The sequence below is a fragment of the Branchiostoma floridae genome, chromosome 16 (genome assembly GCF_000003815.2).
Source record: "Branchiostoma floridae strain S238N-H82 chromosome 16, Bfl_VNyyK, whole genome shotgun sequence".
NCBI classification, from domain to species: domain Eukaryota; kingdom Metazoa; phylum Chordata; class Leptocardii; order Amphioxiformes; family Branchiostomatidae; genus Branchiostoma; species Branchiostoma floridae.
Genome location: NC_049994.1, coordinates 18895756 through 18909619, shown reverse-complemented (window position 1 = coordinate 18909619; position 13864 = coordinate 18895756). Strand labels below are relative to the sequence as shown.

At 40.6% G+C, this 13864-nt stretch overlaps 2 protein-coding genes across 3 annotated transcripts in view; both read right to left on the bottom strand.

The window, feature by feature from the left end:
- Nucleotides 1–6006, bottom strand: part of LOC118403066 (extended synaptotagmin-2-A-like) — a 19831-nt gene extending 13825 nt beyond the window's left edge. Inside the window, exons 1-2 of the mRNA XM_035801503.1 lie at nucleotides 5581–6006; nucleotides 1986–2027 (exon numbers count right to left, since the gene is read on the bottom strand). Coding sequence (XP_035657396.1) covers nucleotides 1986–2027; nucleotides 5581–5958 — 420 coding nt within the window. The 5' untranslated portion in view covers nucleotides 5959–6006. The remainder of the gene's footprint in view (nucleotides 1–1985; nucleotides 2028–5580) is intronic.
- Nucleotides 6007–8163: 2157 nt separating this feature from the next.
- On the bottom strand, nucleotides 8164–12313 carry LOC118403693. 2 transcript variants are annotated; one of them, XM_035802470.1, is made up of 6 exons: nucleotides 12088–12313; nucleotides 11527–11631; nucleotides 10432–10566; nucleotides 9262–9357; nucleotides 8908–8989; nucleotides 8164–8340 (listed from the first exon to the last, which is right to left on the bottom strand). In XM_035802470.1, exons 1-6 carry the CDS (start codon nucleotides 12203–12205, stop codon nucleotides 8337–8339), a joined length of 540 nt encoding a protein of 179 aa, XP_035658363.1. In that variant the 5' UTR covers nucleotides 12206–12313; the 3' UTR covers nucleotides 8164–8336. The 2 variants fall into 2 exon arrangements, with proteins under 2 accessions (XP_035658363.1, XP_035658362.1); XM_035802469.1 differs by having other exon boundaries at nucleotides 8908–8985; nucleotides 12088–12310.
- Between the last annotated feature and the right edge of the window lie 1551 nt (nucleotides 12314–13864).

Here is a 13864-nt window from a genome sequence, read left to right as displayed (position 1 = left end):
ATCAGTCTGTGTAGGAGTCCGACTGAGTAGGTTTCTCTTTGGGACTTGGTCTTGGTTTAATTGGAATATATCTCAGAGAATAGTCGTGTAAGGGATATCAGCCCGACAGGCACGACGAGATTCATCCGGATCTTTCTACGTAAAATAAACGGTTCTATAGAGGATCGGGTGAAGGTACTATAGCTCATAAAGTCAAAACAGAGCTTAACGACTAGAAATTAATGTTAGCTGCGTTTCAAGCTCCCTTATACCAGAGGCGGGCAAGCCAAACTGAGCCTTTCTGATTGGCCTTTTATAGGTGTCGCCTAGCCCGGGGTTTGGGGGGGGGGGGGGTTGGAGGGGCGTTCGAGAGAAGGCGGCGATTGCAAAAGATAACTTGGATGTAGTTTGCCTCAGGAAAGATAGCTTTAGAACCTTAGTCCTCTTTCAAATGGCTTCTATATCCAGTAGAGTGTGATACAAGAAAAATAACAATAGTAACGCCCCTTGGAAATGTAGACCCGTCCGTTACCATGGTAACGGAAATAGGTACACGGCGTTATCTGCAGCCAAAAAATGCGGGGTGGCGCCCGGTTATAAACCCTTTTCAAATTTTTGCTCCAGTGCTATTCCTTGATTTTTTATGAATATTTTTCATTTTTATTTAAGGTCTCATTGATGAGTTTCTTCTTCCCATAGACTTCTATGTTATAATTCGTGGTTTAAATGGGCGCGTTCATAATGAAGCTACGTGAAATTTCAGCAGATTTTTCATTCTTTGTCGAGCACATTTACCCTATATCGTGGGAAAAAATTGCCAATGTAAACTATACGTAGAAACTTTTTTTATAGCAATTACAAACTACGATTAGTCAATCCCCACAAAAGGCACTTTTTCGCTGCTATTGTACAACCGCACCACTCAGAACCCACGACTGTGTACCTCCGATCTAGCGCGCGGCTGCCAAACTTTACCTGCTTATTTCTTCAGTTAGAAACAAAATTTCACCAATCTAACTTTTGATATCAGTTCCGCTGGCTAAAAGGGAATTTCTCACCGCTACAAACATGCGTCTATACAGCCGTTCAGTTTTTGGCTCGGATCTCTTTTAGGGTCCCCACTAGCGGAGTAATACATTATTTAGACCTTAATGTATTTCAGCTAGCATGGGTCCATTCTGGTTTTAAAAGTGTTTTCCGTGGAGTTCTGTTGCTACAAAACTTTTGCAGAAAATTATGCACTTCAAGTGGTTTGATATGAGATACAAAACGAATGTTTTTCCTTATTTTTCTGGAAAAAATGTTAATGTTAAAGTCTAATTTGAAATCAAAATCAATTGTTTTGCCAACATATTGAATGATGAGTTATTTTGTTCTATACCTATGATGTACATCCAATAAAGGAGCTTTTAATAACTGGCTTCTAGCGTGGTTATATTGTGCGAGTTGGTATGATTATATCTTTAGGCCACACCAATTTAATTTCTTGGTTCACGGATTTTTTCATAAAAAATATGGAGCAATAGGTCGAAAAAAAAATAAAAATAAAAATTGTAAAATGGTTGGATTAAAGATAAGGGCTAATCCAAAACATAAAGAATAAAAAGTTTTCAGCTTGAAAAAAGTACAAAAACACTATTACTGTACAGTAACAGCACCTGTTCGTTGAAAATTACAACAGTAGTGTCAGTTTTTATGTTTGTCCCATTTTTCATGAATGAAAAATATAACTGCAATAATAATACCCACATTTTAAGAAGCTTACAATATAAAGGCCAATTTGCTACACCAGAATGTTGGTGAATGGTTTCATTAATGGTGAAAATTTGCTGAGTGGTAATTTTTATTTTTATTTTGATTCACCAAAAAATAGGAGCGAGCGAATCCGTGAACCAAGCAATTAAATTGGTGTGGCCTAATGATCAATTTATGAATATTACAATGTACATACATGTAACAGGATTAAACTTTGTTATAGTACTCATACAAGAAAAGTAAGTCCTTACCTTGTTTAACCATTCTGCTCTCTCCACATCTGGGAAGTACACCTGCAACAGGTAATAAACAATTAATATAACCTTATGATAAATTCTCACATCCCATATAGCATAGTATAGTATAGCCAGTGGTCAGTTGTTCTCTCACTAACTAACTCAGATCCATAGTAACATATTACAACACTAATGGCAATCTGCGATGGCAAACTTCACCCCCTTACCCATACTGCTTTGTAATTCTTCCAGTTCTAGAGGAACACAAACACACACACATACTACCAGGATATCATTCTTCACTCTCTTGGGATTAAGCAACTAATGGTCTTTTATTGTCATGATGATCAAATCCCTAGGGACCCCTTTAGCCTAAAACAGACAACAAACCACATGTTTGGTAGAACAGCTATTGCACAATAATAAGTCAATAAATCACTTTAGATGGTAATTAAGAAAAACACAACATATGCTCACAAAATACTATTAACTGTTTAAATTCTTTACACAATTCAATGGTAGACTTCTTGTTTCTATTCTGCTACATTGTTTCTATGTATACACAACTATAAAATTTTGATGTATAACTGCGATACTTGTCCGTCAATGAGAAACAAAATGTGAACAGATCTAGATGTGTTGATCATTACAAGATGGACAGCCTAAAGCCCTGCAGATGTAGCTGCAATCTTTTTGTTTATCCTGAGACAACATTTATCAGCAGGGTGTATTTGTACAAGATAGGGTGGTCAGGATAGGATACAAACACTGCAACAAGATAGCCACACATACAGGCCCATACTGTACACAGGACAGGACTAACACAAACATATTACTGACTATTTGTACCCACTGCACTGTCTGATACACACAGGGATACAGGCCCATACTGTACACAGGGGAGATAAACATTTATCAGCACTCAGCAGGGTGTATTTGTACAAGATAGGGTGGTCAGGATAGGATACAAACACAGAAACAAGATAGCCACACATACAGACCCATACTGTACACAAGGCACGACTAACACAAACATATTACTGTCTGATACAGGGGAACTGACACTTACTCACAGTACACACAGTGCATACATTCAAAACTTTAATCAATCATTGAAGGCTTAGTAGAAAAGTCACTAGCCAGACATTTAGTAGAAATCAGTTGTCAGTTATTTGTCATTCAGGTATTATCTATGTATTTTGTCCCTTGACATGTGTGAATGTTGACTTCAAAAGTCAGACTAATTGTATTGTAACATTGGCAAATGATTAAAAATAGAGAAGACATCTGCTGCAGATTGGTAATATGTTTGGATCAAAGCCAAAGAAGTTAGTCATACTCTGACTATTCCTGAAGTTGTTAACTTGGCCACACCTATCCAGGACAGAAAGCTACTACTAGTAACTGATTCCAAACAGAAAAGTATCTTTTTTAACTTACAAATCAAGCTAGTGTGCACTGTGTCTATTGATGATCAAGAAAACTAGTCTACTACTAGTAATTGCCTATTCTTGTCTGACCTTGAGTAACCTCAGTCTACTGTCCAGACACAGGACTCTGACCTTTCATTTTCACCCCTAAAATCAAGGGCATCCATATGACCTTTCACCTTCATAACTACATAAGGGCACCCATATGACCTTTCACCTTCATAAGGGCACCTATGTGACCTTTCACCCACATAAGGACATTCAGGAGTACATATTTGTCCCAGGTACAGGTCTTCAAATGGTCCATTGGCTACACTAGGGGATACCAGATGTACAGGTCAAGGGTTGGATTTCTGGCATGCATGGCTGGAGGCATGTGTCCCTGGGAAAGGCATTTTTCAGGGCTTTCCTTACTTTACCCAGGTGTAGAAATTGTACCTGACTTCGGTTGGGAAGGTAAAAAGATATTGAAAGGGATGGGTTCCACATTGCAATACTGTGTTATTGAAAGTTTCCACTATCAAGACAACCATTCTGGTCAAAATCATGTCATGTCTTGTTCTAAAGCCTACAAATTTTTAGCAATTCCTACCGACCTATGATCTGCTGAAAAACTCATAAATTGGTCAGGTAAACTTTCCATGGAAAATGATTCTGGTACTCTCTATATCATAATTCACCTAGAATCAACACTGTGTTGTGTTTGTGTTGTCCAATGGAGGTTTCCAAATTACAAAATGATAAACTTTCTGACAACTGAACTTGCAACATTTCTTCTTTTTTTTTTTTTTTTGTAGATTGTAACAGAAATGATTCTAATTTTAAAGGAAAGGAATATTCTAAAGGAAATACAGATTTGGATCCTCATACACCCACAAGGCAGCAGGCAGGTCTGCAACACTACCTCAGAACTTTCCCTCCCCAGGATAGAGTTACTGTGTAAGTCATTAGTATAACAAAACATACATGAAGGGTGACTCACCTACATAAAGGGCCATGTTTACATGTGCTTAACTAAACACATGTGGGTCAATCAACACAGGTAACTCTACACCATGCAGGTGAGGGGCACACCTGACTTCAGCATTTAGTTGTTACACTGGTCATTATGGACTGCAATTGGTCATTATGGGCTACAACAGATAACGTTATATGCTGTCCATCTGTCTGACTGTCTGTCAAATCTACATAAAGACTTCAGGAGTTATTCTATACCACACAGGTCATAATGGGCACACCTGACTTAAGTGTCCAATTGTCAAGCTGATTAGGTTCATTATGAACTACAACAGATATATGCTGTCTGTTTGTCTGTCTGTCTGTCTGTCAAAATCTACACAGCCTCGATGTACTTTCATTACAAAATACAAATATATTACATTACATCTTAACATGTATCTCAAAACCATACAGGTGATAGGAACACCTGACTAGAGTCTGAAGTTGCCAAACTGATTTCATTGATTATGATAATATGAACCATAACAGAAATCCTGTCTGTCTGTCTGTCAGTCTGTGTGTTAATTGTCAAAATCCACACCTCAGCTTTAATGACCTTAGGTACAAGTCAGCATTTTCTTTTGTGAGCTATGTTTTTGTTTTGCATGTAGATGTTTTGACTGTGAGGTGGGTGGGGCTATAGTACTATTCTATTCTATTCCGGTTTTGGAACAACCTCCTAAAATCCAATATTCCACTTTCATGAATAATTTGATACTCACCCACAGATACAAATGCAGTTTTAAGAAAAATTAACATGTATTGAACTTTTGATGTTTTGTTATTTTTTCCAGCAACAAGTACCTATTAAAGTGAAAGTGAGAAGTATTATATAATCAGTAACACTGGGGAGGTCATTGGTCCTGAACAGATCATTATGGGCTCTTATGGGGGTTAACACAGCCCCTTAGTTACAGTGTGGTGCTTTTTGATGCCGTTGTAAAAGCTGTCATCTGGTTGCAACTATTTCCCCTTCAATCGTGTTAATCTAAGGTCAAACATATATAGTGCGATATGGGGGTTATCAGGAAGCTATTGTGCCGGATGACATTTCAATAGCAAATCTTGATTACCCCCTGATGACCCTCCCATTAATGACATATCGGCACAGACAAAAATACAACGCTCGGAATGCGCCCCATAAACAACAACTCACGAAACACCGATAAACTTTCACTTACCCAAGACGGCAGGTCCTCAAGACGCGCCAAGACGGTCTCCTGCTCGTTCTGCGCCGCCTTGCGCGCCGTCTTGATCTTGAACTCCTTGGCTTTCTGTCTCTTTTCCCGCCACATCCAGACGAAGAGTCCGAGCATGATCCAGCTCACGCTGAATGCCCAGTACCCGACCATCCAGACAACCACCAACAAACCGAGCTGCATGGCGTACTTCTTTATAAGCACCAACAGGTCTTCGTTCACTTGCAGACGGCTGGGGGCGGCAGGGGGAGGTTGTGTGTCTCCCCCCGGGGCCTGCCCGTCCCCTCCGGCGGCGCTCCCCGCCTCCCTGCCCGCCTGTGTTCCCGCGCTACCCGCCCCGGACTCGGAACCGTCCGCCATGTTTGTTGGGCGTGCCCACTGTGTGGGCGGGGTGGGGCGGGATGCACCAAATGTCAGCAGGCATGCGGAAATATTATCTCATTTCCTCAGAGGAAAAATCTCTGGAATATTTTCTTTACACATAGTTCTATTGTAAGATGAGTCCAAAATACGCCATTTGTTATCAGAATGTAAAAATCTTATCGATGTAATGTGGAGGTCACAGTGACGCTGACCTTCAGTAGATAGCGTCATCCTGTGACGTCATGTTTGGTATAATCTATCTCTGTACGTTACACTATCACTGTTATATCTTATTGTTGTCTTCTTTAAGAAATAGTAAACGGAGATTGGTTGTCTTTAGATATGAATCATTGAATGGTGCGGATCAATTCTAATTTGTAGATGAACGCGCTGCAATGACCTTGTAATCAGCTAAGTAAAGGTCCTGAGTTCTATTCCCAGACCTCCATCTTCTTCAAGCCACACCTTCTGTCATTTCGTATTTTCTCTTCTTTTTTTTCTTTTTTTTTGCTCATTTGTTTTATCATTTTTCGTGTTTTTCCTTCTACGTTCACTCTCCTTCTTGCCTCTATCCTATTCCAAATGAGCCACATTTCATGCATACCTGTTCGTCACTGCTAAATAAACCTGTAGTGAGAATGCTAGTCACGGAGACTGTGTATTTAGCATGGTGGGTGTAACGATAACATTCTAGTCCTCCCGTGCCGTCCTTTTGTTGGTGTAAACTTTCAGCTAGCCCTAAGTATCTTACAACTATCCAGTTCGCTTAGGTGGTTGATTCTTTCTGCTAAAACTACAGTATTCTCCAAGTAGAGGTTAGGCTCCGACTGGATTTGACGTCTGTTGGGGCGTTTTTCTCGAGCTTTTTCTTTTGTCTGGTTTTCTTTTTGTCCGCCAGCAAAACGGACAAAAAGGAGACGTAACAAGATAGAAAGTCCGATGAAAACGCCTAAAATGACGCAAAAAAAAGCACTCGCCGGAACCGAACCTCTGCTTGGAGAGTACGTTAGAACGCATTGAAGCTGAACTAAACCGCCGGGTTTTGATTTCAAAGGGAATTTTTCACAGATCTCCGCATTCCTTCAAAGTGCATCGGGAAAGGAAATGAACCATGGGAATACTTTACATCGGGAACCCTGACTTAATATAGTAGAGCCGGGAAATGAACGGTGACATCACGGAAATCAATTGAAAGTCACATCTTTTTTTTTTTTTTTCTTTAATTTAATTCAATGTGGGTTTTTTTTCGGTAAAGCTCTCGCGGGCAACACAAGTACACCCGAATTTGGTCCGGATCCAACCCGCCCCCGGCATCTCCGTCACGTGACAGAGGATCTGAGTCACAGTCAGGCTGTAGGAAGTAAACATCTGATGAAGTATCACAACGAAACAAACTGGATTAGTAACAAGAGACTTGAAATTCAACAAACTAAAAGCGCCGGCTATACTGTATCTTGGCACTTTTTGTAAGCAGGGGATGACGACATGTGCTTCCAAGTGATCTTTTTCTTTTGGCTGCTGTCCAACCTAAGTAAATATTTCCTTCAACAAGTGAAAGCTTTCATCAGTCTTGACCAGTGTACCTTAAAAATTTCCATGGTTCATTTCTTTTATCGGCGCGCCTTGAAGGAATGCAGAGATCTTTTTTTTTTTAATCCCCTCTGAAATTAAAACCCAGCGGGTTCCTGGCGCCGCATATTCCTGTTTATAACTTTTATTGTTTGTCACCGAAACATTTGGATTAAGTTTTTCTTTAATTAGTAGTTAGTAGTATAGTACTCCTACAATACTACGGTAGCTTAAATGCTGGCAATTTTCTCTGCCTGATATCTGCTGTTTTCCTGACAATCGCTTGGCGTCGCTTTTGCGAAACCATGAAATAGAGATAAAGTTTTCCAGAACGCTGCAGGGATTTTATTGCTCGGTTGAAGTAGTTTAAGTTTGGGCCACCTAGCACCATGCACTGGAACTGCAGTGGCAGGTTGCTGCCAGGAGGTTTCTTTTTTCTTTTTTCAACCTCCTTGGTTGCTGGTAACGTTCCCCACCAACATCTGCTTGGTTAGTACATGTACTATGAACTAGTGCTGCTTCTACACATACAACTTATCTATTTTTGAATAAAATCCTAGGATATTCTAATGACAGCTTTATTTGCATAGTCAATGAAACAAGATGAAGCGGTAAATCCACAAAGGCTCAAAATATCTCACGGGGGCATGAGGTCTCCGAAATGTTGTTTTATTGTATGGCTTTGCCTCTACACATCAGAGAGGCATATTTCCGGCCGACATGGATGAACAGTTGTGCAGCTCAGTAACACGGAGGCTCCGTGAGGAGACATCTCTTCTCTGCTTCTTCATCCGGAGATGGGGTCGTCACCTGCAATGGAGCAAAGATAACTTGAGTTCCACGACCCCATACCTTCGCCAAATGGTTTAAATTTTTTCGAGTGAAGTATTTATATTTTAAATGCAAGTAAGGTCCTGATTGGAATAATTTGTCTCGGTTGCATTGGTCATCCTCTCTATCCAAGAGGAACAAGTCCAAAGTATGAAAGTCTTATCGTAGCAGAGAAGGTCAATTTTAATTAGTGTTTCATGATTAATTATGTACATGTAAACATTTCATTTCATGAAACTATTTTGCATGATTTATGTCTGATAATATTCACCTTCAGTAATAAGCTTCATATTGCTTTAAGAACGAAATTCCCATCATTTACCATGCACTATGGAATTATCATATTCTCTCACAAACTATGCAAATGAGGTCGTCATATATTATTGCAATGTGAAACCGCCATCCTTCGACTTGAAATCCCTAAACACCCTGTTTCTTTAACCAACGGCTATAGGTTAACTCGCGGATAAAGTTACATTACTGTCATTAGTACGTACACCTCGTGTTGACTACAGTCTATAAAATGGGACAATAAATCGCTCATACCGGGTCTGGATGTTGTCAGGGTCGGCCTGGTTGTTGTCGTTTGTGGCATTGTTGGCCTCGGTGTAGTCGTAGTCCAAACTGGCTCATGAAAGAAAATATGAAGCTGAAAATAATTATTAGATCTGAACATTCCTCAATAGTTTTTGGGTGTTCAAAAAAAAAAAACACACCAGGGGGCCCAAACAACTAGCACTTACTCTCTACCCCAAGGGTTATCTACCACTTAAAAATCACGACCACAACATGTCCACAACACGAGATATCAAAAATGGATGTTCCGCTGCAATACCGTAGCAAGCCGCTAAGCGACCCATTATCGAACTTTGTGTTTTATAATTTTCGTGCACTTCTTACTGCAGGTTGCCTGTCCGCAGGAACAGTGACACTGATGCCCCATGCTGTCCGTGAAGTGTGAATCTTCTTCATACACGTTTCCGTCATAAGAACAGGCTGGAAGACAAAGCAGAAAACTTTTTACTTGTGGCGTCATGTGTAGCGTAACTGGTAGAGTGTTTACGTTCTGAATTCGGAAGTGATTGGTCATCAGTATTGACCCTGAAGAAGGTGACAATGATCGTTGAAAATCTTATCAAGCCTGGCCGAATAGTAATTGGGGACTTTGTTAGGAATAAAAGTCTAGTGGGAGTTAATTGGCCTAGGAGTGAACTGACCGGTGATAACTGGATAGACTGCAAAAAACTGACTGAAATCCCATGGCAACTTATTTGTCCCTATTTGGCTTCTCTTTTTCATCCAGGTGACACGTCTGCTAGGAGACTAAATCTAGCCCATGGCACGATTGAGACGCCTTACCATGCTTAATTGCTTCCGTTAAACATCCATGGCAATTCTGGATATCGTTTTACGCCCTAAAATAGCATTTAGTACATAAATTTGCAATAAACTTATTGTTGCGTTTCAAAACTGAGCGTGTTAAATCTATTCACCAAAAATAGACAACACATTAGCGGCCTCCAGCGATTTAGTCCAAAGTGCAGCTTCAAACATGGGACAAATGCCCTTTAGGTCGTTGACCTTGGTTTGAATGCCCTTACAAGCACAACCCACCCCCACCCCAACGCACATCCACCCCCACCACCCACTGAGCCGTACACATGTCCTATTTACTTTATTAGTACTGAAGCACCTGGCTATTCCCACGTGTTGACGTCACACCAAAATACTGTTGCACAGGTAGATCCCCTGGCGTAGTGGAGTACTGAGCATGCATATCGATACATGCATAATATATAGATACGCCTACAAAAAGCTCTGTCAACCATTGTAATGTACACGTTTTGGAGCGTGTGGTAAGCGTTTATCGGCGGAACCAACCGGGTACAATATCACAAAATAATTGGTATTACATGTACATGTATTCGGCACGTCAACAAACCTGATTCATGAAAGAAAGTATAATGCTGAAAATGATTCTTAGATCTAAACATTCAGGATTCCGCAATAGTTTTCAGAGTGTTCACTATAGATCTACAGGACACACCGTTTCACCGGACAAATACTTACAAGAACATCCCTGCTGCATTGAAAACACCGGAGGTCCGTCTAATACACATTGGTAAGCGAACCCGCAGCCACAGTGGTCTATTCCCGACGAGACGACGCCACCGACCGGGACGAAGCCGAAAACTCCCATGCAACCTGAGGATCGATGTGTTGTGGGATGAATTATACGTTTTACATTTGCCATTTCTTTCTGGTAATATCAAAGAAGAAATCAATGCAATGACCATTTTATTGTGTTAACTGCACGTCAATATAGTACATTGATCATTTCAGTAAAGGTAAAAATCATATGGATTGCCATGAACATGTGGTCCTATATATATATATATATATATATATATATATATATATATGTGTGTGTGTGTGTGTGTGTGTGTGTGTGTGTGTGTGTGTGTGTGTGTCCAAGTAAACCTATTCGTGTGTAAAGGGAATATACTGAACATTAATAATGATAACTTTATCACGCCAAAATAATGATAACTTTATTACGCCAAAAGCCTAATTGTAAACAAAGTAAAACAGTTGTAAATTCCCCGGCACGTTTGACCAATTGCTGACGTCACGTGTCCACAAGATCACGTGTGAGTAAGACCACGTGTCTGTAACTCTCGCCAGTTTACGTTCTGAAGTGATTGGTCATCAGTGTTGATCCCGAAGTAGGTGACAGTGGTCGTGGAAAATTTGATTCAAAGGAAAATGACATTCATTTTAAATTTACTTCTACTTAAGCTATTTGAAGGGTTTGACATGGACATGAGTGAATAAGGATATCTGGGAGGCGATAACCCTTACTGTGTACAAGTAGGCAAATATATCCACGAATGCTTGTACCGTAGAACCAATAGTGTAAATGACATGCTACACCTAATATGTTGATTATGTTGATTTATTCATACCTGTAGAAATCCATATTTGTCTTTATAGTTGTACTGTAAGTAGTTGTTATAGACCTTGCGAAAGTCGCTGACTTTTGTCGTGTCAATAGAGATTCTTTATCTATACGAAATCGGTCAGTAAACGTATCTGGGTTTTTTTTAATAAATGTTAATGACAGTTGCGCTTCAGAACGTCGTGTAGGCCTCGTGCACTTCTTACCGGGTAGTAGGTCGCAGTGCGCCTGCCCATCGGAACAGTGGCACTGACCTCCTGGGATGCTGAAGTATGAACCATGTTCATACATGGTTCCGTCATGATAGCAGCCTGGAAAATACAACAAAGACATGGCATCGTGTGTGGCGTAACTGTTAGAGTGTTCGGATCGGAACCAAGGTCCCGAGTTTGATACTCGCCGTGCCCCCGACGCGGTGCCTCTGGAAGAGGCATTTTACACGACTTTCATTGCTTTATATATATATATATATATATATATATATATTTCGGTCTGACCTTTACCTTCTGTGTGTACTTTGCACATGGTACTGTTAAAATAAGTTCTGTAAGTTGAGCGGAATGTAGTACCAAAAATGTTACACTTCAATGCTAAGCAGAGAAAGTAGCATGTGCCATGTTTAAAGGCTTTACTATGATCCGACCGGTGATGTATATCCGCTTTTATATCAACTGTTCAAGAGATTTACCATATGGATTGTACATTACTGTCATTGGTCTATAGTACGTCGGAGTGTTGACTACAATAAGACATAAAATCGCTCGTACCCGGTCTGAGTGTTGTCGTTGTTATCTTTGTCGTCCTGGTTGTTGTGACAGACCATCTTGGCCTCAGTGTAGCCCCCCAGGCGCACACCGCCAGGGACAGGACAAGCAGAGCCTTCATCGTCAGAAACCGTTAGTTCGGACAAACCGTGACTATAGAATAACCTGGCTGATATCTGAACATACGTATCTTGTGAGATTATCGCATCCGTTATGACGTTTTAGGCTGGCCTGAACCACAGTTGCACGAAGGGTGGTTATCATAACGTTAATTAAAGCACGCACAGAATAACGATCCAGTCCTTGCAGATCCCTGCAGATACATGTAGAAGCACATGTATCACGGTAAATAACGCAATTCATCCTTATTTGCACCCATACAATAATACACGAAGTAGCATTCAAATGGCGTTGTCCCGTTTCAATGTCAACAGGTATTTGATATAAGTTCTTATCTATAATTAAGCAAAACCGTGTTGGACACGGAGGACTCCTGGGCACACGTACCTGCCTTCCTGTACAGCTGCATACACAGACATGTTCCCACCTGACAAAAATGGACCTGAAAATGTAAACTCAGATATCTTGATGTTTGCGTACATAGGTAGCATATGTGCAAGTTCGAAATGACTTGCTGTCTACGAGGGATGGTTGTTAAGTTAGCGGCCCCCACCCCGAGGATTGAAAAATAAAAAAAAGCTGTTTTCTGAATGTCTACCAAAATTCAAGTCATTGTGATCATTACTTTCCAGGTGAAACTAATTTTATTACCTCCATGAAGAAGACCATCATGAATAGAATAGATTATGATAGCTTTATTAGCATATTCAATGAGACATGATGAAACAGTAAATCCACAAAGACTCAAAATATTTCATGGAGGTATCACATTGTCTCTGAAATCTTGTTTTATTGTATGACGTTTACCTCTGCACCTTTATCTCACCTATCCCCTGACCTTCTAGTGGGTCATTGGGGCACCATGACAATTCGCTGGTCCACCTCCTCCACCTAGTTCTATCTTCTGCCACTCGCATCGCTTCAGCTAGGCTTAAACCAGTCCACTCTCTTATGTGTCCTTCCATCTTTTCCTCTGTCACCTTTATGGAGCTCAGGCATTCTAATTTCCTGCCAACAGGAAGGGTTATGCAACTCAGGCACACTAAGGCTCCTGGAGGAGACAGCCCTTCTCTGCTTATAATCATTCATCCGGAGATGACGTCATCCCATGTAATTCTGTAAAACATAGCAGCCCTCTAGGCTGAATTGTGTAATACATAACAAGTACATGTATTGTTAATACACGCGCACACACCTGCGAACAAACACACACACACTTACGTACATATGCACAGACACACGCACGCGCAAACACACTTATGTATATATGCACACACACACATACGCACCACACACGTACATATGCACACACACACACATGCGAACAAACACACACATGCACATACGCACGTACTTATGCACACACACACGCCCGCGCATACACGCACACACACGTACATATGCACGCGCACATACACATGCGCGCGCACATACACGCACACACACACACATAGACAACAACAGTAACCCATGAAACGCAGTAATAACAGACGCCCAGTTTGTACGTTATGTTTTAATATAAAACTCACGCTTTTCAACATTTCAGTTTCTTGCTAACATGCATGCATGATAATCAGACAAACCCTGCAGGCACATACAATGCACCGTGTGCTCGTTGTTGTTCAACACAGTTTTGCCAGCTTATCATGTATGGGATCTA

What these genes read in the sequence shown, in the direction of transcription:
- LOC118403693 (XM_035802469.1), bottom strand. Translation starts at nt 12,205, where the DNA reads ATGAAGGCTCTGCTTGTCCTGTCCCTGGCGGTGTGCGCCTGGGGGGCT. An exon ending in AACGACAACACTCAGACCGG is followed by an intron (nt 11,632 to 12,087) that starts GTACGAGCGATT and finishes TGTATTTTCCAG; the next exon opens with GCTGCTATCATGACGGAACC. An exon ending in CTGCGGACAGGCAACCTGCA is followed by an intron (nt 8,986 to 9,261) that starts GTAAGAAGTGCA and finishes TTCATGAGCCAG; the next exon opens with TTTGGACTACGACTACACCG.